The 24,660-nt window shown below is 34.4% G+C and overlaps 1 protein-coding gene and 2 non-coding genes across 3 annotated transcripts; 2 read left to right on the plus strand and 1 right to left on the minus strand.

Moving 5' to 3' along the window:
* Nucleotides 1–17,757: 17,757 nt before the first annotated feature.
* LOC120579478 (agamous-like MADS-box protein AGL62) lies at nt 17,758–18,408 on the minus strand. The gene has a single exon (XM_039831857.1). The coding sequence runs from the start codon at nt 18,406–18,408 to the stop codon at nt 17,758–17,760; it is 651 nt and encodes a 216-aa protein (XP_039687791.1).
* Nucleotides 18,409–19,532: 1,124 nt separating this feature from the next.
* On the plus strand, nt 19,533–19,679 carry LOC120579822 (U4 spliceosomal RNA). The gene has a single exon (XR_005645565.1). It is a non-coding gene; the product is annotated as a U4 spliceosomal RNA (small nuclear RNA).
* A 4,834-nt stretch (nt 19,680–24,513) lies between these two features.
* Nucleotides 24,514–24,660, plus strand: LOC120579823 (U4 spliceosomal RNA). Its single transcript, XR_005645566.1, has one exon. It is a non-coding gene; the product is annotated as a U4 spliceosomal RNA (small nuclear RNA).

A 24,660-nucleotide genomic window follows, 5' to 3' on the forward strand; every position in this document is an offset into this window, starting at 1 on the left:
AAACATCGTAGAGAGACTCCTCATCTTCTTGTTCATAGTAATTTCAGCATGCTTCGCCGTGAACTTTATGACTAGAAAGAACCATTCAAGAAAATTCTTTTCAAGCTCTTCCCAATTTCAATGGTTCCACTTGGTAAATCTAACGACCAATCTTTAGCTCTTCCAATTAGTGTCATTGGGAAAAGTTGCAGCCTCTTCCTATCCTCCGTTATCAACACCGAATGTTTTATGTCAAATGACACTGGATGGGTTGGTTAAAGTTCATGAGTAATATGTCCTCGATTGGTCCTTCTTACAAAGTCTTACAAGGTACACACTCCGGTCACATATATAAGCAAAAAAAAACATCAATCTTTGGTCACAAATATAAGCAAAACTAACCACTTTTACACTGTTATTCCTAATATACCCCTTTAAAGTCTTTTGTAGTTTTCAATCACCTATTGAAATACACGTACACCAATACATTTCAATTCAATTCTCCATAATGCATTCATTTGAATTCTTCATAACAGCTTTTCATAACTCTTGGTGTACCCAATACATCTTCTTCTTTTCAATTATAAAAATTCATTTAACTTATATTTGGTGTTAAGAAGCTGAAATGTCTTGCATATAATTGAATTGATGTTTCCAATGCCTTGCATATTTTCAACGTGAGGTGGGAAACCAGAAGGTATTTCAACGTGAGGTACAATATTAAATTTCTCTAATGCAGTTGTACAATCATGTTGGTGTACATTAATTTTAAGAGAAGGGCAATATAGTCAATTTAACTTATGTTTTATACAAAATTTAGAAAATCAACTATACTTAACTGCATTTCTTAATCACCGTGAAAGCTGTTTTTTTTGCTTATATATGTGACCGGAGGGTGTATGTCTTGAGGGTGTTGGTGGTTGATTTGCTTCCATCTCGATTTCCTCGATGAATTTGAGTTGTTTCACAACCTTTTGATTTGCACTAGTTTTCTCGATTTCAGGATCATGAAGAAGTGGTTCAACACCTTTCTTGTTGTGCATAAACAAAAATATACCTTTTTATTTTGTCAAAAAAAACTTTTTATAGCACGGCAGAAGATAATTAGAATAGGGCGTATTAAAAACAAAATTTAACAATAATAAAATAAACTAAAAGAATCAAAGTATATATATATATATATATATAGACACACACAAACAAAAAAATTAAACTCATATCTTAAAAAATGTCGCGGTTTCTTGTTGAAATGAATCAACAATTCTAAACAATAGTGTCGATGACAAAATACTAGCAAGTGTACTAGTGGTTCGACAAGTAGTAATATTTTAAAAGTATTCCTTTCCTCAGGGGTTGTCTAGTTTCCACTTCACTAATGTGATTATGATTAGGGTATTTGTAATAAAATTTACATAATCAAACAATTACAGAGAAGTTCGTCTTCCATGATGAAACCTAGCGAGGATTAGCTACTCATAGTTCCTAACCATATACAAATAGATATGAATAATGAAACATATGAAAAGGATCACCGGTTGATGATTCTTTAGCTTCAGAATGGCTTCGGTCGTTCCAATCCTTTTGAAATCTCGTTTTTGTCTTCGTCTTCTCGTTTTTCCCTACATTTTAGAGGAAGTTGGCTCATGATGCAAGCCCAAATATCACGATGTTAGATAGATTGTGAGCTTCTCTATGACTCGTCGTTCCATATTTATGATGCATGACTCAAAGCCCATGATGCAAGATTGGCAATAGCAAACTCCTTTGTTTCTTCAGCCCTTGCTCCATTTATTCTCACCAAAACATCCATAATGACTATGCCCCAAGCAACATCAGTGATAAACTTGTAAAAAAGACAACATGGTTGCAAAGTTGTCTCTGCTTCTAGTGGATTTCAATGGTTTTAAGGCTTTTTCCATCACGATGATGAGGATTAATGTTTTAACACACATTGAGGTATTTGAATCCCTTTGTTGATGTCCATATACATGCTTTGCTGAAATTGTTAGAAGAATTTGTCATGGTGCCTTATTTTGATCAAATTGGTATTGAATGGTTATTCAGATTGTTGACATTCAAGTTGGTCCTTATATTAATGCTTTACTTGAGCTATATAATCTTTTAGAACTCTCCATTGTTGATGTGAATATACATGATCTTCAGGAACTGTCAAATGGATTTCCTTGGGTTCCTTCTATTAATCAACTTGTTTTTTTTCATGGGATGGTCCACTTGACTTGTTTTATTTCATGGGATGCTTTACTTGTTTTTTTTTAATAGAAATATTAATGTAATGAGTCAAAGAGCTTAAAAGGGCAATATAGAAAATATGAATGTGAACTCTTATAAATAAGAGAAGACCAAGAAAATAAGACATGAAAAATTATGATGTCATAATCATCTTCTTTTCTACCTGTATTCTCCTTCTCTAGATACTCTCTAATTCATCCTAATTTATAAAACTCATTCTAGCTTATACATTAGCTATGAAACTTATTTTACTTTTCATATTTTACTTCATCAATATAAGACAATTTAAGGATTCTACTCGATTTTAAGTCTGTTACAGTGGACGGGTAAAACTAAACGCTCAACAACATTATTTAAACCACGAGTAAACTTAGGTACGAAACTCCTTAACATAATGAATTCTCTTTTGGTTGATTCATATGATATGATTGAGTAAGGTTTTATGATTAAGGAGAATTCAACATATGTTAGTTTCTCTTTTGGTATTCTCATAATGAATTCTGTGAGAGTTAACTTAAAATCAGAAATCTGGAGCATCGCGCCACGATGGTTGAAGCAAGATTCCTGGGAAGCTACTGGAAAAATCGTGCCACGATGAAGCAGGGTCGTGCCACGATGGTCGCGCTGAAGATAAAAATAAAACGTATTTTCAGTTAGATTTGTTTCAGTTTTATAAGGGTTTACTTTCCACTATAAATACAGCCTTGTATCAGATGATAAAAGTGTGTAGAAAAACAAGGTTTAGACCAACAAACAAACTAGGGTTTATAGAGAATCTCTCTTGGCAACAACTCTAGGGTTGGGATTGTTTTGATTCACCTTGAACAAAACACTATTAGGATTGAGTCTCTTGGTCACGGGAAGAGGCTGGGACTTGGGTATAGTTAGGTTTGAAGACTGATTCTTGAAACTCATTATCTCTTTGTAAAGAAACTCATTCATTATAGTGGATCGGAGAGCTGCTCTCTCCCCCAGACTAGGTCATCATTAAACCAAACTGGGTAAACAAATATCTTGTGTTCTTTCTCTCTCTCTCTCTCTTTTATCTCTTGCTGTTTTTGTTTGGATTATTTGCTACCCGCTTGATTTGATTACTTGGTATTAATTTGCTCCACGCATCAAGTTTTTATTGGTGTGGTTTTCTCAACGAATTCACAACAATTGGCGCCCACCGTGGGGCAAAGGTCAAATCAATAGCCAGGTATCATGGGTTCCAAGTGGGATATTGAAAAGTTCACCGGTAGTAACGACTTCGGGTTGTGGAAGGTGAAGATGAGGGCAATCTTAATTCAACAAAAGTGCGTTGAAGCACTAAAGGGAGAAGCACAGATGTCTGCACATCTGACACCTGCTGAGAAGACGGAGATGAATGATAAGGCGGTCAACGCTATCATTCTGTGTCTTGGGGATAAGGTGTTGAGAGAAGTATCAAGGGAGGCTACTGCTGTGTCTATGTGGAATAAGCTTGATTCATTATACATGACCAAGTCTTTGGCACATAGACAGTGTCTGAAACAACAACTCTACTTTTATCGTATGGTGGAGTCAAAACCTATAATGGAGCAACTGACGGAGTTCAATAAGATTATTGATAATTTGGCGAACATAGATGTTAATCTGGAAGACGAGGATAAAGCCTTACACCTATTGTGTGCTTTACCTAGGTCCTTTGAGAATTTCAAGGATACTATGCTTTATGGCAAAGAGGGCACTATCACTTTGGAGGAAGTTCAAGCAGCTTTGAGAACCAAAGAGTTAACCAAGTTCAAAGAGTTGAAGGTTGATGATAGTGGAGAAGGCTTGAATATCTCAAGGGGGAGAAGTCACAACAAAGGAAAAGGGAAAGGCAAGAATTCCAGGTCAAAGTCTAGGTCGAAGGGTGATGGCAATAAAACACAGTACAAATGTTTTATTTGTCATAATCCAGGTCACTTCAAAAAGGATTGTCCGGAGAGAAAGGACAATGGAGGTGGAGAATCATCCGTTCAGATTGCAAGCAAAGATGAAGGTTATGAGAGTGCTGGAGCACTAACTGTGACAAGTTGGGAACCTGAAAAGAGCTGGGTCTTTGACTCTGGGTGCTCTTATCACATTTGTCCAAGAAAGGAGTACTTTGAAACGTTAGAGCTGAAAGAAGGTGGAGTAGTTCGCCTTGGTAATAATAAGGCTTGTAAAATTCAAGGTATGGGTACTATCCGACTCAAAATGTTTGATGATCGTGATTTCCTTTTGAAGAATGTGAGGTATATTCCTGAACTTAGGAGAAATTTAATATCCATAAGCATGTTTGATGGTCTAGGCTATTGCACTAGAATTGAACGTGGTGTGATGAGAATTTCTCATGGTGCATTGGTTATGGCTAAGGGGTCTGAAATACAAGGTCTATATATTTTAGAAGGTTCTACCGTAATAGCAAATGCATCGGTTGCTAGTGTTGACACTCGGGACATAACTAAACTTTGGCATTTGAGGTTAGGTCATGTCAGTGAAAGGGGTTTGGTGGAGCGAGCTAAACAAGGTTTGCTAGGGAATGAAAAATTGAACAAGCTAGATTTCTGTGATAACTGCACATTAGGCAAACAACACAAGGTGAAGTTTGGAGTGGGGGTGCATAAATCTAGTAGGCCTTTTGAGTATGTTCATTCGGATCTTTGGGGTCCAGCATCGACGAAGACTCATGGGGGAGGTTCATATTTCATGTCTATCATTGATGATTATTCTAGAAGAGTATGGGTTTACATTCTCAAGAAGAAAAGTGATGCTTTTGAAAAATTCAAGGAATGGGATACACTTGTAGAAAATCAGATTGGTACCAAACTGAAAGTATTGAGAACTGACAATGGCTTGGAGTTTGTTTCAGAACAGTTTAATGAGTTTTGCAGGAAGAAAGGTATAAAGAGGCATAGAACCGTGGCATACACACCTCAACAGAATGGTCTTGCTGAAAGAATGAACAGGACTCTGTTAGAGCGTGTGAGGTGTATGCTGTTGGGAGCTGGATTGTCCAAGAGTTTCTGGGGAGAGGCTGTTAGTACTGCAGCATATTTGATTAACATATGTCCATCAACAGGGATAGATCTCAAGACACCTATGGAGGTTTGGAGTGGGAGACCGGCAGACTACTCTAACTTGAAAGTCTTCGGAGCTTTAGCGTTTGCCCATGTCAGGCAAGACAAACTTGATGCTAGAGCTGTGAAGTGTATTTTCATGGGTTATCCTGAAGGTGTGAAAGGTTATAGACTGTGGAAGATGGAACCTGGAGAATCAAAATTTATTATAAGCAGGGATGTTACTTTTGATGAGACCCGCATGGGGATGAAGTGCAAAGACCTGGATACAAGCTCAGAAACGCACTACAAGAAATATGACATTTTGCCAGGGATTTTGACAGGGGTTTGGTACCCCTGGCAAATTTGTCAGGGAAAATGCCAAGGACAACACCTGGCATATAACACAAGGGTTTTCCCTCACAAAACCCCTCACTTATTGCAAGGTGGGAAATTGAAATTCAAGAATCTACTACATGCAGGCTTGAAGTGACTAAAGTAGGTGGCTGTCAGGCAAAAACCGAGGGAATATGCCAGGGAAAGCCCCTGGGATGGGAAAAAAGGTGATGAATCTCTGCATTGTTTCCTGTTGATTTGACAAGGCTCTGAAAAGCCTGTCCGGTCCAGTTGAGACAGGGGCAATACCCCTCGTTTATTGCGTGAATCCCTGGCTTTTTTCCTGTCGTTCTGCTGCTATCTGTTACCTAGCTATATGCTAGGATTTGACCAAGCATGCGAGGGGCATTCCCTCGAATAGGCAGTGGCTTTTTTTGCTCCCTATATAAATCCATGCACCGATCCTGTAACAGACTTCACAACTCTTATAAAATTTTCTTCACATAAAACACAACACATTCAACATACTTCATTAATTATATGTTTTTATCATGATATTAATTTTTACTACTTATTAATGTTATTTATTTTGTATGTTATTTGTAGTTGTGTTACTTATCTGCCTCCTTTGGTTAGCTATTGCTCCAACTCTTGTTGTTTTTGGATTGCATTGCAGATCTGCTATTGTAAAGCTTCAACAAGTTAGTGATTTTTTTTCCTCATAACACCATAACTAATATACATGTTGATGATATGTTCTAAAATATGCTAGCTGTCCAATAAATTGATGTTTTTTTTTTCTTTACAAAATCTGAAGAAAACAAATTTAATTATGATTTTTTTTTTCGTTTTTTCATATTATGCATGAAATTTGGTTTATTTTATTCGAATTTTTCAATGTTAATTGTCCAGAAATTTATGCTGAATATATGCATGTTGTTATGGGATATATGCATGTTTTTTTTGTGATAAAATGAAATATATATGCATGCTGCTTTCTTTTTGTGATTGAAATATGCATGTTTTTTTTTGTGATAAAATTAAATATATGCATGTTGCTAAATATATTGTTATTAGGTGGATTTTTATATATTATCGAATATGGTTTATTTAGTTAAATAGTTTCTTTTATTTTATTTTTAATTTAGGACTCTATTTTAAATTTCTGTAGTAAAACATAAATTACAACATAATCTGTTTTTTTCTAATTTAGGGCAACTCTTTTTTTGATATTTAAAAAAAACTATTTGTTAAACATAATATGTTTTTAAAAATTTATTATTTATTCAATTTTAAAAAGTGATTATAAATAATAATATATATGAAAAAGGAATGTATTAAAAAGGTTTATTGTTGGAAAACTGTTATTAAGTATAATTTCTATTTCATGCCTATTAATTAGACTTAGTAGTGTTTGGGTGACTAAACTTTATTTATATGCATTTAATTGTGTTTTAAAAAATATTTTTAATTTTTTTAAAAATATATTTTATTAATTAAATTGATTTTTGAACCATTTATTTGTATTTCAAAAACAACTTTTAAAAAAAACGATTTATTAATTAATTAATAAAAAATTTGTTTTTATAAATAAACATTTTTTTAAAAAAATAATTTGGACGTTTGCTAGGGGTTAAACCCCTCGCATATCCTTGATTTTTTGCTCATCTTACTTGCCTTTCCGTCAATCAGTCACGTCAGTCAGCGCAGTCGCAGAGTCTGCAAAGTTGCAGGAAAGTTGCAGACGAAAGTGAGGGAATATGCCAGGGGTTCTGCCAGGGAGAAAACCTGGCGATATACCAGGGGTTCAGCCCCTCGTTTTTCTCCCAGGGGTGTAGCCCCTGGCAAAATGTTTGCGATTAGCGCTTTTGCCAGGCCATCTGCCCCTCGTTTTTTCCCTCACAAATGTCCCGTTTGCCAGGGATTTTGTCCTTTTGACAGGGATTTTGCCCCTGGCAAAAGGCAATGTTTCTTGTAGTGACGGGGACAGAGAAACTTCAGTTTGAGGTGGAGTCTATCACTGATGAAAGGGAAGAGGAGGATCAGACTCCAGAACCTGATGAGGGTGAAGGCCAAGAGATAGTGAATCCTGACTATCAGCTAGCAAGAGATAGGGAGAGGAGACACATTAATCCACCTAAGAGATACGGTTATGCTGACCTTATTTATTATGCTTTGAATGTGGCTGAAGAATTGCAAGACTCGGAACCAAAGAACTTCAGGGAGGCATTAGAAAGCAATGAAAACAAGGACTGGCTGAAGGCAATGAATGAGGAAATGCGTTCATTGGAGAAGAACCAGACTTGGAGACTTGTTTCATTACCTAAGAATCAAAGGGTAGTGGGAAGCAAGTGGGTGTTCAAGAAGAAAGAAGGTATACCAGGGGTCGAAGCACCAAGGTATAAGGCAAGACTTGTAGCAAAGGGTTTTACTCAGGTGGAAGGGATTGATTACAATGAAATCTTTTCACCGGTGGTAAAACATTGTTCTATAAGGGTACTTATGGCGATTGTTAACATGTATGATCTTGAGTTAGAACAAATGGATGTGAAGACCGCATTTCTACATGGAGAGTTGGAAGAGACTATCTATATGCAACAACCAAAAGGTTTTGTAAAAGACAATACAAAAGTGTGTTTGTTGAAGAAATCTTTGTATGGGTTGAAGCAAAGTCCAAGGCAGTGGTATCGTCGGTTTGATGAGTTCCTGGTAAAGGCTGGTTTTGTGAGAAGCAACTATGATAGTTGTGTTTACATGATGAGAAGGAATGAGAAAGTCATTCTCTACCTTCTCCTTTATGTAGATGATATTCTTATGGCAAGTTCTGATATGCAAGAGATTCAGAAGCTCAAGCAAAGATTGAATGATGAATTTGAGATGAAGGATCTTGGTAATGCAAAGAAGATTCTTGGTATGGATATCATAAGGGACCGGAACAAAGGTGAATTGTTCTTATCTCAGCAGGGGTACTTGAGGAAAGTGGTGGAACGGTTTAGAATGAAAGATTCTAATGTCGTTAGCACTCCTCTTGGTCACCACACTAAGCTATCTATAATGCAGTGTCCTCAATCCGATGAAGAGAAAAACAAGATGGAGGGTACTCCCTATGCAAGTGGGTTGGAAGCATCATGTATGGTATGGTTTGTAGTAGACCGGACTTATCCTACGCAATCAGTGTGATAAGTCGGTTTATGGCAAATCCGGGTCAAGTGCACTGACAAGCTTTGAAGTGGGTTCTGAGATATTTGAATGGATCTTTGAGAGGTGGTCTAAGGTATACAAAGTCACAACCAGGTAGGGATGCTTTGGAGGGATATGTGGATGCGGACTATGCAGGTAACGTAGACACTAGAAAATCTTTGTCAGGATTTGTGTTTACATTATTCGGTACAGCGGTAACTTCGAAGGCAAATCAACAATCAGTTGTAGCACTTTCAACAACTCAAGCAGAGTACATAGCCCTTGTTGAAGGGGTCAAGGAAGCCATATGGTTGAAAGGTATGATTGGAGAAATGGGGGTTGGTCAAGGATGTGTGAAGATACATTGTGATAGCCAAAGTGCCATTCATTTGGCAAATCATCAGGTGTATCATGAAAGGACAAAGCACATTGACATTCGTTTGCACTTCGTCAGAGACATGATTGAGACTAAGGAGATCATGGTAGAGAAAGTGGCATCGGAAGACAATCCAGCAGACATGTTCACCAAATCATTACCAAGATCAAGATTCAAGCATTGCTTGGACTTGATAAACTTCATTGAAGCATAGATGAAGGATTGGAGAGAGCAGCAAGGTGATTGATGGTTAAATTGGCATCATCACTGATTTGAAGTCAAGGTGGAGAATTGTGAGAGTTAACTTAAAATCAGAAATCTGGAGCATCGCGCCACGATGGTTGAAGCAAGATTCCTGGGAAGCTACTGGAAAAATCGTGCCACGATGAAGCAGGGTCGTGCCACGATGGTCGCGCTGAAGATAAAAATAAAACGTATTTTCAGTTAGATTTGTTTCAGTTTTATAAGGGTTTACTTTCCACTATAAATACAGCCTTGTATCAGATGATAAAAGTGTGTAGAAAAACAAGGTTTAGACCAACAAGCAAACTAGGGTTTATAGAGAATCTCTCTTGGCAACAACTCTAGGGTTGAGATTGTTTTGATTCACCTTGAACAAAACACTATTAGGATTGAGTCTCTTGGTCACGGGAAGAGGCTGGGACTTGGGTAGAGTTAGGTTTGAAGACTGATTCTTGAAACTCATTATCTCTTTGTAAAGAAACTCATTCATTATAGTGGATCGGAGAGCTGCTCTCTCCCCCAGACTAGGTCATCATTAGACCGAGCTGGGTAAACAGATATCTTGTGTTCTTTCTCTCTCTCTCTCTCTCTCTCTCTCTCTCTCTCTCTCTCTCTCTCTCTCTCTCTTTTATCTCTTGCTGTTTTTGTTTGGATTATTTTGCTACCCGCTTGATTTGATTACTTGGTATTAATTTGCTCCACGCATCAAGTTTTTATTGGTGTGGTTTTCTCAACGAATTCACAACAAATTCTCTTTTGGTTGACTCATATGATATGATTGATTAAGGAGACAAAAAACTAACATTATTTTTGTCTTAAAGGTTGATTCATATGATACGATTGAGTAAGGTTTTATGTTCCCCCAATTTTTTGGTTTTTTTTTTCTTTTTTTAATAATATATATGAGAAATTGGCAAAAAATTAGAGTGGGATGCAACTTAGTTAATACATCTTCTATTCTCTTTTGGTGTCAATTTGCTCTTAATTAAAAAAAATTAAAATATTTCTCATTATTTTTATTTAATTTTTTCTTTGCATGTAACAGTTTGCCATCTCAACTAGTTTTTTTTTTTTTATATAAGCAAGGAGAGAGGACAGGCGTCAAGAGGCAACATCGACATCCCAACTAGGTTGGTACCTTGAGTAGCCTCCACCCTATGCCGCAAAACTCTAAAGATTTTATTAAAAAAGGGGGAAAAGAATTACAAAGGAGGGGGGGACTAGGCCAAAACCCTCAAAGAAAGAAAAATAAAACAGAAAGCAAAAAACAAATAACAAAAACTCCCCAAAAACAAACTATGGAAATATGTTGTTGGGTAATACACATCTTTCCCGAAAGAAATCGACGGACAACTCAGAAACAGTTGACTTTAATAGTCCAACAATTCATTGGGCAGTTGTAGAAGGATCACCCCCAACACGGGTTTTTGTAGGCTGCTTCCGTAAGACTTGTTGTAATTTTAATTTCTGTTTCCTTGTTAGAACCAATGTGAAGTCTTTAACAGCTGATCTCTCATCATATTGACGCACCCTTTCCCACAAATCTAAACCATGCTGAATATTTTTGCTAGGAGGAACTTATTGTTGTTGAATTTCGCCAGCCACATGTTCATCCTGATTATGAGATACATTAATATTAACATCTGCTTGCACAACCTCTTCATTCCCTTCAAGTGATATCACGACAGCCTCATGGGACACTACATAATTATCAATGGAACGAGCAGCCATGGGGGATTGGTTAGGAACAGAATGCACGTCAACGTGCTCAACGAAATTCTTTGTCTGAACCTGTGGAGATTCCACATATACCTCGTGCACGTCATCGTGATCAACAATTGATGAATGTGTTACATGCTCATGGTCACCCTTGGGATTCTTCACCAACTCCCGGGGGCGCGAATGATTATGTTCCACATCATCCGAGAACGTCGCAGTAACATCGTCAACCGCGGGGTTCTCCAACTTCTCCTGTGATGTCGGATGCGACTGCTCCAGTCCACTCTCTCAAAATGAACTTCATCCTGCGCAAACCGGGGAAAATTTTTCAAACACTGGCTTAGCTAGTGGCAGCTCCTCACTAGAAATGTTGTCATACACATTATGTAGTGGAAAGCTTAAAGATGTTGACAACAATGACGTCCTGGTCATAGGGACCGTCATCTGAGAAGTAATAGTAGTTGAAGTAGAAGTAACAACCGGCCTCATGTGTGAGCTAGCAATAATAGGGTCCTGAATAGCCTGAGAAGGCGGAGCCAGTGGTGAAGGGGCAGTAGTAACCGGAACTCTCTTAGAAGTGGTGACTGTCAAAGTAATCGGAACCGGAACCCAAGTCCAGGTACTACCATTGGCCGAAGTGGAAGCCCCCCCATCTGTGTGCTGCCAAGTTGTTGTAGGGGGTGCTTTCTCAAACATAACGATTTGTTTCCCACGATCATCTTTATCCTTTGGTTGTTGAGGATGTATCCATCGGCAAGAGGAGACATTATGTCCAATGGAGTAACAGTGATGGGAAAACAACGGTCTCCTCTCATATTGCACTTCCACCTTAAAAGTGAAGCCCTCACGGTCCACAAGGATCTCATCGTAAGCTCTCTTTGATAGGTCAATGTCAACTAGGATCCTTGCATAGTGGCCAAAAGTGTGGTTTCTTGTCGGTCCATCAATGTCTATCGGAGTGCCAACTGCACTTGCTATTTCCTTCAACGTTCTCTTCCGCCAATATTCTTGTGGTAACTCAACCAGTTGAATCCAAAGCGATACATGAGTCTTCTTCGGAGCAAGATATTTGAAATCTTTGGTCCACTAAGATAGTCTTATCAAACCCGGCTTGAGATTGATTGTACCAGCTGCCCATATTTTACGAAGATCAAGATCCTCCGCCGAATCAAAATGGAAATCATAATATCCTTTGCCTAAAGGAACCATTTCCACACCGCCATTGTTTTCCAAAGCTTCCCCAATTTGGTGCTTAGGTCACATGCAGAGTACGGTTTCTCACCCTTTTGCAGCCTTGGCTTGAAAAACACAATTGATGACAGACCATTCCCAATTCCTCCTGCCCAATACGGATGCTCAAAATGTCTCCTTTAATGCATGGAATTGGGAATGGTCAGTCATCAATTGTGTTTTGACAAGCCAAGGCTGCTGCAAATGATTTTGTTGGTACAACTTGTGCTTGCACCATCGCTGAGGGAGTTGTATCAGACACACACGACCAGGGGCACGTGTATGCCATCCAAAGTCTGTCAACAATTCACCAGGCCTGATACTAGTAATGAATAGTGCGTGGACGTAAGATTCAGGTAACGTGAATTATGGAAGGTGTGAATGAGTGGTGGAAACTTGCAATCATGCGTGAATGAATTTTGAAGAACTAGCAAAGTGAAGGAAAAACAAGCAAATAAATGTTTAAATTTCAGGACCTGTCCTTCTCAATTGTGTGCACCATAAGAACAAGAGTGTTCATTATACTTGTTACATCCTTGAGAAGTTTGTTGCTTTTTCCTCAACTAGATTGTCCCCATGGTGGAAAGTGGAAACATATAACAACGACAAGGAAAGGAAAGATAACAGATTTTAAAGATAAATGATATTTAAACAACCATTTTTTGATTATTTTGTGACAACTTTTTCTCTCATTAATTACATTATGATCTATTGTTTTGGTTTTGTGTTCAAATATCAAAAAATTTATCAAATTTTGGTTGTCTCAAAAGTTGTCATATAAATGTTCAGATAACAAAACTCGATTTTAAATTCTTATTAAAAAAAGATTTTTTCTTTTAAAAAAAAAATTATTGATAGTTATTATAAACCTTACTATAATTTATTGTAGCATTTATCAATGGGTATAATTTCTTGATACCAATAAGCACTAACTAGATTAATAATCACGTCTTGTACAACAAATAATCTCATCTTAATGTTTACTTCTTCTTAAAGTTAAGTTCAAGATTATGAAGTTAAAAAAATCTTTAATCTTAATTCATATGAATTTAATATTTGTTTTTTTTAGTAATGTGAATTTAACATTAAATCCTTAATGTTAATTGAACTAAAAAACTAATTGGATTCAAGAGATTCTCTTCATAAATATAATCAACGAAAGATAGACTTTATTAAATAAGATTAGTGTATACTAATAGTATGTTAGCTAGCTATCGGTTATGTTCCAATTTCACACCATACATAAAGAGGGTTTTACACAAATGTTTTTTTTTTTTTTTTGAGCAATTACACAAATGTTTTGTAAACGGTTGGTTGATTAGTACAGTTTAATTGCATTTTTAGTATTTTTGTAATTATTATTATTAATTTCAAGAAGTAGTATATGTGTGTGTGTTATTTTGAGGAATTGAGGAAATAAAAAAATACCAAGGCCTCGCGAACTCATTTCTCCCATTGGATCTTCTTTGGAGGAATTTATGGATGGTTGGATATAAAGAAGAGATACGCTACAATTGCAAGTAGGAAAACTGACAAAGGGGTAATGAAGTTTTCATGAGAAATATTTTCGCGAGAAGTGTCATTTTCCACACACAGTGTGTGGGTGTGGAAAAGAGCGGTGCTATTTATCAAGAAAATATACATCGCAAATGCAAAGCCGTTGGATCCTGAAATTGTTTAGAATACACCGAGTAGATTTTTTTTTTTTTTTTGAAGGAAAATACACTGAGTAGATGAAAATGAATAAAGCCTGCCACAATTATATTTACATAGTGTATGGGAAATTATATATCTCGCGACCAAATATATAACGAATGGATCAAAATGTGTTTATTAGTGCTTGTATAATTTTGACCCCATCCATGATTCCCATGATCTCCTTGAAATCGCAAAATTATGCGAAGCATACCTTATATGAATTATATATATATATATATATATATATATATATATATATATATATATATCCAACCTAACGCAAAGTGTGCATAGAGAGAGAATTTGAAAAAGTGTTAAGATACAAAGATCACCACAAAGGGCATTGCTTAATGAATACATAAAAGAAAAATTTGTGTTAAAAATATAAGTCAAATACACTTGTCAAAATCATAATTATATTATTTTATGGGTTTTTCTATCATGTGCAAATTTACATATATTAAGAAGTTTAAAGTAGTAACTTTAACTTGAAACTTGTGTTTTTTATATTAAATATGTGGCAAATTCTATGGTACACCCAATAAATTTGGGTGTATCGGTACACCAAGTCGTAAAATTAATAATAAATGTGTTGTTTTTTTGAAGAAAAATAATTATTTTCTATCATTGACAACTAAGATAATTAAATTTTATTTACCAAAAGCTTCGACGAAATAAAATTTAATTTTTAAGAATTTTTATTACTCATAACAATGAATATTGATTATTTTTTATGACAAAATGTAAATTTTTTAATATGATCCTTATAAACAATGAAATGATGATTTTTCTTATGAAATGATGTTTTCTAAAATATAAATATTGACAAATACCTTTTTATTTCATTAAAGTGATCGTTAATTTATATATTTTGTGAAACAAGAGTACCAATACACTCAAAATTGTGAGTGTACCATAGAAGTTCCCTAAATATGTAGCTTTTAATCAATAATTGTTGGTTTTCAATGAAAAATTACTACTTTTAGTTACCTTAACATGTGCAATATTGCACATGTTAGACAAACCCTTATTTTATATGCAAAAGTTACTTGTTTTAGACTCTTAAATAATGTCATAAAGTCGGTTGATAGAATTTTCAAAAGATAAATTCAAAGGCTTTGCTTTCAACCACTAAAAGACCCTAACTTTCGCTTTATCCAACACAAGTAAGGTATAGAAGCTTCCTTTTGACGAAATATACAAGAGTTTATTTCCTTCTAAATAACTCAAACACAAATCATCAAATGAAGACATGAACGGATCTCTTTAGAAAACAAAATAGAACCGTTAAATTGAAGAATATGATTAAAAGGAGACATCGGAAGAACACAAGAAATACATAATCACCTCAAAACAAGTAGTCAGATATTCCCAAAGAATGCACACCTAAATAAAAAACGATCAATGTTTTCATCCAATCCACAACCACCAACACTTAATGTAGAATCATAATGTAGTACCATGCGGCAAACCATGTTATCCTTAGTTGGAGTCCTATTGATCAACAAACTTCACGCAAACAAAGAAACCTTCAACGAGGAAACTTTGTTCCAAATGATGTCCGAGAAAGTTGAAGGTGTGTCGTACTTCATAGTAATCAACAAATTATATACTACTTCCTACCCATCTTCGTCAAAATATCATCCCAATCCACACATATCAGCAACCGTCACCAAATGATTCTTAGAAACCTCAATAAGTATTCTAATCTTAACGCATAAATTACATTTATTATTATTATTATTATTAATATCATTATTGTTATTAATGAGTTTTTTTTTGTATTCATCAGTAATTTTTAGAGGAAAAATGGATTTTTTTTTTTTTAAATGAAAGAAAAGTAGATTAAAGAAAAGGAAAGACAACAATCTTGGATAAAAAATTATGAGTTAGTAAGTACATATAAAATTGTACACCAACCCTAAAGGGTAATAAAGACAATGTCAAAAACATAGATAAGTGGAGAAGCCCTAACATGTAAAAACAAAAACAACATACTACCATAAACTGAAGTTGTTTGGATGGAAATCAAAATCTGAAGCACATGGATACACGACACGAGCACAACCCAGCGAACCCACATACGAGAACAAAACCAGATTGCAAAAAAATATGGTGTGTGACCATTCTACCCCAAATAAAATCACAAACCACAAACGATCCAAACAAACATGAATTCAAATATTGAAAGCAAACCAATGAAGTTGACCACCAACACATAATCATATCATGAACTAACAACTAACTACGACGAAATCACGACAACAACAAGCAACAACGACCATTAAATGATTTGAAACGCCGAAAAGCTTCCAGTTCACAAACTCAAGGCCCTTTGAAGACAACTGTTCGAAGGTAAAAGCCAACAATGGAGCAAACTAGAACCCATTGGAAACTACACAAAGACATGTACCCGATAACGAGAACGCATAAGACGGTCTGAGAAACCCAAATGGTGGATTTCAAGAAGCAACAGCTAACACCAGGAAAGAAACAACAACATCACAAAGAATCAACAACCATAAAGTGCATGAGGGATCTGCAAATGAACCCACCACTCAAGCTCATAAAAGAACGAATCAGATTAAAAAAAAAATCACGCCAGATCTAACGATCCTGGATCGAACAACCCCCGATTTAAAACCAGTAGTGAACCCACAAGCTAAGCCAAAGTCAAACTTAACGAGAGAGATATAAAGAGTGGGGGAGAGATAGAGTGAGATAGAGATAGATAGAGAGAGAGAGAGAGAGAGAGAGAGAGAGAGCGAAAAGTTTGTTTGAATAAGCAATAATTTGATGATCTCGCACAAAAACTGGCAACTGCTTGCAACAACCCCAACTAGGGTTTGAAAGAGTTGTTATAGAGGAGAGAGACCTCCAAAGATGAGCACCAGATCGGAACCCTACACTTATCAAATCTAGCTTTATTATAGCATAACCATTCACCCAAATAACATTTAAAACATTACTAAGAATCACATCCTAGCATTGAGAGGGCAATTCTTGTTCACGAAAAAAAGGATTTATGAGAAGCAAAATGTCCACATGACAATTGGCTAAAATTGAGCCTAACCAATTTCAAAGTAAAGGGACTTGCACAAAATACATTATCTAAAACCTCAACAATAGCACCGCAAAGGCCATACAACCGTTATACAACCACGCTATCAGAGATTATCAATAGAGTTCGAATCTAGATTCTTTTGATCAATTCTCCTGAACTTGATTATATTAACCACTTGTGTCAAATCAACGTTCATGTTAAGTTGATATACTAGAAAGAATATACAATGCTTTGTATATATGTGTATAAGTAGAAATGATTATATTTTTTTTTGGTAATAAAAGTGGAAATGATTTATATGAATATGAATATAAAACTCACATGACTTTTACAACAACGAGAATACAAATATACAATCAATGAGAATGTAAAATTTTATTGCTAAATAGTCCTTGGACAAAGGACAAATTATTCTCAAACATACTTGTTATTTTACATTTATTTATTTTATTAAAAAAGGATACCAATTGTTATTTTACATTTATTTATTTTCTTAAAAAAGGATACCAATTGTTATTTTACATTTATTTATTTTATTAAAAGAGGGAACCAATAGGAAGAATAAAACTAGTGAGGTGCCGTTATGTGATTCACTCCTTTGGATCCAAAACCAAGCTCAAATGAAAATAAAAAATTCAAAGATACCCATTCCGAAATCCAAGATAATAGGCATTAGGAAGTGGGGGAGCAATATTAATCCCAAATTTGTTGTCAAGGGAATCATAACGTACAAATCCACTTGCTCCCATATTTGATGAAGACGCATTAGATTGTTCCATCATGCATTTGTTAGCAAATTTTCCAATGTTCTTCTTCAGCCCATCAATAGAACCCTTTAATTGAACCAATTCATTCAGGCCAAGCTCATCAATAGGGCTCTCCCACCAAAATTGCCTTTGCCTAGCTTTCCTCATGTGCTCAATCTCTTCCCCTTGTTTCTTTTCAATCTCCAAATGGTTAAGAAGTTGAGTCAATTGGATGTTGAGATCGCGCACATTAGCATTTCTATGAGCCTCGACAAGTTGGTGAGCACCAGATTCTTGTGGAGGATTGCGAGTCAAATAACGATCGACGATCGACTCAACTTCTGGATGACCAAAAGAGAATGCCTTATCAGCAGGAGAGAAAACAACGATCGCAATCTCAACACCACACAGAGTGCAAAGTTCACTAGCTTTTTTGAATAGTCCTGAACGACGTTTAGAGAAAGTAACTTGTAAATGGCTTTTTTTGGGTATTTTTTCAATAGGGATTTTTTGTCTACCTAAACTAGTCTTCTTTGACATGGTGGAAAAAAATGGGTTGTGAAAGAGAAATGGAAGAATAAGAAGAAAGACCGAAAACTTTTTGTTTTGTTGTTGGTCTTCATGTGTGGAAACTAACATCAGTATATATATTGCCAGATCTTTGATTTAGACATAACCCAATTAATTTTCCTTTTGATGTGTTTTATTTCTTTTTATTAATTAGTCTAAAACTAGGAAGTTATATAATCTTTAATCTTAATACCCAATTGATATGTGAGAAGGATTTGGTTGGCATCATAAAGGGATATTTATCATTGCAATACTACACTTCTGTAAAAGAAAAACATGATTGCAATATTACAAGACAATAAAAAAAACTATTATATTCTCGATATTTAAAGCATTATATGTTAATGAGTTTTTTCCTGTCAATTTTTTTATGTGCCTTGTATAGATAAGTTTTTAATTTTAATTTTTTTTTGAAGAAAAGTTTTTAATTGAAATCCATATATTTAAAATCATATTACAATTTATTTACTGTATTAAAAATGATTTAAATTTTTTAAAATTACAATATTAATAATACTAGAAAAATTAAAATATTATAGAACTAGAAATATTATAAACGTTTTTTACACTGAAATATTACATTTTTAAAGACTATAATATAAATATTATTTTAGAGAAGGTTGTCCTAACTACTCTAGCATTGCCTCCAACAAGGTTTAATATTAAAAATCTAATCAACATAATTGTTTTTCTTTAAATAGGTTTTATAAAATATATTTTCGATATAAATTTATTTCCTATATCATTAAAATGAGATAATATATTTTCATGGAGATTATTCTCAATCAAAACAATTTTTAAAAGGTGACGTATGTAGCCACGTAGGCCTCTTATTTTTTTAATGTTTGATTTGTTAACAAAAATGGCTTCTGTTTTTTTCCCTTTGAAGGTTGGCCAGCATTGATTCATTTAAATAGCTTTTTTTTCTCCTTTGAAGGTTGACCTGCAAAATATTTTTCATTGATTCATTTAAATATCTTTTTCATTTAAAAATAGAGAAACTTATATATTTTGAAGGTTACATTCCAATTTCGCTATACACATTAATAGGAGGATTTGATAATCAAATATCAATGGTTGAAATTGCATTTTTTATCTTTGCGCTTGTGGCAATGACGTAGCTAGTAAAGTTTTAATTCGAAGCGCGTCTATTAATGGTTGAAAACTATTTTTAGACCTCCATAGCCTAGGGTTCTAAAAGGACTCCCTTATGCATGAAGTTTTGAAAGAAAAATTGTCATTCTCTGCGTTGTTCAACTTAGAAAAACCGAATATGATACAACTTAGCTATAATCGTAATTTGTTAAATTAAAGATGATGTGAACTACTATAAACAAGTGAAACAAAAAGATATGGTGCTTTTTTATGTGTATATTTAGAAGACTTAAAATGAAGACTTCATATAATGTTGTAGACTAAAATTAGAACTTTTGGCAAATTGAACAACTATTTATTTAGTATTTATCTTTGTCTGCAAACTAAATTTCCAAATTTCAGCAAGGCTTGAAATTTTGTTTTTGATTGGGCTTCATAAAAATTTAGGCAGCATCTAACACGTAATATACCTCTTGAACTTTCCTGTTACAATCAGTTACTAAAATAAGCTTACTCATTTGGAAATGTTTTTTCTTTGGAATAAAAGAGAGCTAAGCCCCAATTTGGAAGTGTTTTTTTAAAAAACATTAATAAGCCAAAATAATTTGAATAAGAGGATGGCTGGAGAAAATAATATTAAGTTAGGGTTGGAGTTGTTGGAGCTATGCGAAGAATGGAGACGAAGAGCGAAGAAGATCATAACTGATCAGGATCAAAAAATAATGACGATAATGAAGAATGATGAACACGGAGAAGAAGAATAAAATTTGAGAATTTAGAGTTGACTCGCTCAAGTCAATTGTTACTTGAGTTGGGTTATATTGAAATATTTGACCAAAATCTGATTTAAATGTTGACAAGAAAAGAAATATATAAAAAGTAAGGAGTGTTAAGAAAATTTTGTTAAGGAAGTTTAGATTTTTTTGTCTAAGTAGTTTAGTGGTTAAAATTCACCTTTTTTAAGATGAATAAGTGTGATGTATGGAGTTCAAACTCCGACCTCTGCATATAATAATGCATGTGTCTGTCAACCGATCTATATTTACGGGGACTAAGAAATTCTAGTTCAAAGTAAGAGGAAAATATAGTTAACCCGTATGCTACATCAATATTATGAGAGTGTTGAGATGTCCTTAATTATTTGGGGGTGTAATTTCATTAGAATTTAGAGTCCCAACAATAAGGTTGCAGTTTCTCATCTTCGCTTAAAAAAGGATACAAAGATATTCCATAATGGGAGCATTTACATTTTTTTTAGCAAATAATGGGAGCATTTATATAAAATCGTATTTTTGGATGAAAATTACATGAATAAAATTTCTACAAAATCACGTGAAATGTATTGAAGGGAAAATGATTAATTAAGAAATGGATTTGAGGAGGTAGAACAAAGGGAAAAGGTAAATTTTTAAAATAGTGAAAAAGTAATGAAGTAGGATAAAACTAGAAAGTAAAGTGAAAAATATATTTTTCTTGGTTATTTACTATATTGAAATATTTTTCATTATTTTATTTAATTATTTCTTTGTGTGGACTTTTTTCCATCTTCACTAGATTATCACCCATAGTTGAAACATAGATAAAAAACGACAGGGTAAGGAAAGAGAAATGATTTCAAAATGCTTATCTAACTAGATTATTAATGACATCTTGTAAAAGAAACAATCTCATCTTAATGTTTTCTTCTTCTTCTTAAGATTAATTAAGTTCAAGATTATGAAGTTATAAAATCTTTAATGTTAATTCATATGATTATAGGAAACCCTCTTGTTCTTCTTGTTGGACATTATTAGAAGATTCTGACTTTTGCAAAATCAATAATAATTGTGGGGTGTCAAATATACTTTGTTGCGATGTGAATTTAACCTTAAAATCCTTATGTTAATTAGACTAAACAAGTAATTAGATTCAAAAGATTTTTTTCTTAAATATATACACGGAATATAGACTTTATTAAATAAGATTAGTACACTCCTAAAAAATTTAGTACTAAGAAGTTGGTTAGCTAACTATCGGTTATGTTCCAAATTTCTAATTTCACTCTATACATAAAAGAGGGATTTTACACAAATGTTTTGTTAACGGTTGGTTGATTGTTATTGGTATTCATCCGTTTGGATCTAAGGAGATGGGTGATTGAGTTTGGGAAAGATCCGTTGTGTAGAGGGAACGAGTTTTAGTTTGTTTGCTGCCAATCCTTCTTGTTTCAGGGAGGTGGTGTATTTACATGCGTTTCAATGCCCAAATCAGTAAGGGGTTCAAGAGATTATGCGGTTGTATAGATCTCATACCTAACTAATGACTTGAGCAAAGGTTTATATAGTGGATAAGTAGAATTCTAGCCCATAGTCATTTACCTAGACAACTGTCCTAAAGAGGACGTGCGTGACCATCGGAGTGGACTGCTGCATAAGTCTCAGACTGAGAGGTGAAGAACCCTCAGACCAGACCATTATCTAGTGGGGCTAGGGCATGCCATCTTATGTTGTCTTCTGCACCTGAGCCCCGGGTTGGACCCAAACCCAATTAGATTGGACATTGGACCAGTCCGAAACATGTATCATCTAGTCTAGTATACTATACTATATGCAAAATCAAAAGAAATTATTAATAGTAATCTATGTTGTTGTGTCCATCATAATTTATTTTACGAAAATTTTACTCAATAATTATCCATATCATCATTTTTTTTTTGTGGTGGTCTTGGTTTAAACCCTGAACCTTGCATATATTATGCATTGTTCCTACCAACATATATCATCTATGTTGTTGTTTTTCATATAATTTATAATTTATTTTAAGAAAAATTCGGAGGCTTTTGAAAGGTAAGAATAACCAATTAGGAATCACACCTGGGCAAAGGACGATGCTGAAATCATAGTTTTGAAAATCGGACCGGACCGGCCGGTTGAACTGGTCCGACCAAGAACCGGTGGGGTGACCGGTTCGAGTTGATAAACGGATCGGTCATGTAATTAAACCGGATTGAACCGGCGTGACTCGGTCAAATTCGGAAAAAACCGGTGAACCGACGGGTTTGACAAACCGGACCGGTTTGAAGTAAAGCAGAACTTAATTGAATTAATTAAGCCAAAAAATGGCAACGCTGGGTGTTGCTGGTCCAATGTCCAATCTAATTGGGTTTGGGTCCAACCCGGGGCTCAGGTGCAGAAGACAACATAAGATGGCATGCCCGAAACATGTATCATCTAGTCTAGTATACTATACTATACTACTATATGCAAAATCAAAAGAAATTATTAATAGTAATCTATGTTGTTGTGTCTATCATAATTTATTTTACGAAAATTTTACTCAATAATTATCCATATCATCATTTTTTTTGTGGTGGTCGAGGTTTGAACCCCGAACCTTGCATATATTATGCATTGTTCCTACCAACATACATCATCTATGTTGTTGTTTTTCATATAATTTATAATTTATTTTAAGAAAAATTCGGAGGCTTTTGAAAGGTAAGAATAACCAATTAGGAATCACACCTGGGCAAAGGGCGATAAAAATGGCAACGCTGGGTGTTGAACCCACACCCCCCAGCTTTCAAGGCAATCACTTATCGACTGTAACATGAACCTCTTTTGTTTTAAAATTACTTCTTATTATTTATATATAATAACTGAACAATTTTTTTTAGGGGAACGAAGTACACTCTATTTTTTTTAAGTAACCAAGCACACTCTTATCATTTAAATATTATTGTCCGACATCTCAAATATTTTAATAAACTTTTTTTTTTTACAATATTTTTTTTGAAAGAATTTTTTATTTTACTATATTTATTTGAATATGTATTACTCTCTTCGTCCATATATTTAAACACCCGTTTGATTTTATTTTTGTCCTTAAATGTAAACCTTTTTTAAATTACAACACTCATTATTATTTTAGTTTCTAAAGTGACCGAGTCACCGATTCAATCCGAGTTAATCCGGTTAAATAACTATATAAATTTAATCTAAGGACCGAGTTATCTAACCGAGTCATCCGAGTGGTTCTGATTCAGTTATGCGGTTCGACCAATGACTCAGTGGTTCGACCATTGACCCATTGACCCAGTACCCCCGCCGAGTCGATGACCGAGCCGAGTTTTAAAACTATGGCTGAAATTTCTTAAAAGCTCATCAACAAAGTTTAATATTAAAAATAGGCAAAATTACACAATTAGTCCCTTAACTTTATATTAGATAACACTTTCATCCTTTATCTTTTTTTTGTCACGATTTAGTCCTTTATGTTATAAAATGACAATATCTTATCATTTTTTATGAGATTTTTTTCAAAGAAATTTGATTTTCTAGACTTGTATATTTTATAACATAGAGGACTAAATCGTGACAAAAAAAAAAATAAAGGACGAAAGTGTTACCTAAAATAAAGTTAAGAGACTAATTGTGTAATTTTGCCTTAAAAATATAATCAACATATCTCTGTGAGCTTAGTTCAGTTGGTAGGGATATTGCATATTATATGCAGGGGCCGGAGTTCGAACCCCGGACGACCCATTTCTCCACATTAAAAATATGTGAGCTCTAGCCACTAGGCTACTAGAAAAAAAAAAAATTTCTAATCAACATAATTGTTTTCTTTATCTTGTCAAAAAAAAAAAAATCGCTTTCTTTATATAGGTTTTATAAAAGATATTTTCAATATAAATTTATTTACTATAATCATTAAAATGAGATAATATATTTTCATGGAGATTATTCTCAGTCAAAACAATTTTTAAAAGGTGACGTACGTAGGACTATTTTTTTTAATGTTTGATTTGTTAACAAAAATGGCTTTCTTTTTTCCTTTGAAGGTTGGCCAGCAAAATATTTTCCATTGATTCATTAAAATATCTATTTTCATTTAAAAAAAGAGATATTTATATGTTTTGAAGGTTACATTCCAATTTCGCTATACACATTATTAGGAGGATTTGGTAATCAAATATCAATGGTTGAAATTGCATTTTTTATCTTTGCGCTTGTGGCAATGACGTAGCTAGTAAAGTTTTAATTCGAAGCGCGTCTATTAATGGTTGAAAACTATTTTTAAACCTCCATAGCCTAGGGTTTTAAAAGGACTTCCTCATGCCTGAAGTTTTGAAAGAAAAGTTGTCAT

Source organism: Medicago truncatula, chromosome 3 (assembly GCF_003473485.1).
Source record: "Medicago truncatula cultivar Jemalong A17 chromosome 3, MtrunA17r5.0-ANR, whole genome shotgun sequence".
NCBI classification, from domain to species: Eukaryota; Viridiplantae; Streptophyta; class Magnoliopsida; order Fabales; family Fabaceae; genus Medicago; species Medicago truncatula.

Coding starts and splice junctions, on each gene's coding strand:
- LOC120579478 (XM_039831857.1), bottom strand. CDS start 18,408: ATGTCAAAGAAGACTAGTTTAGGTAGACAAAAAATCCCTATTGAAAAA.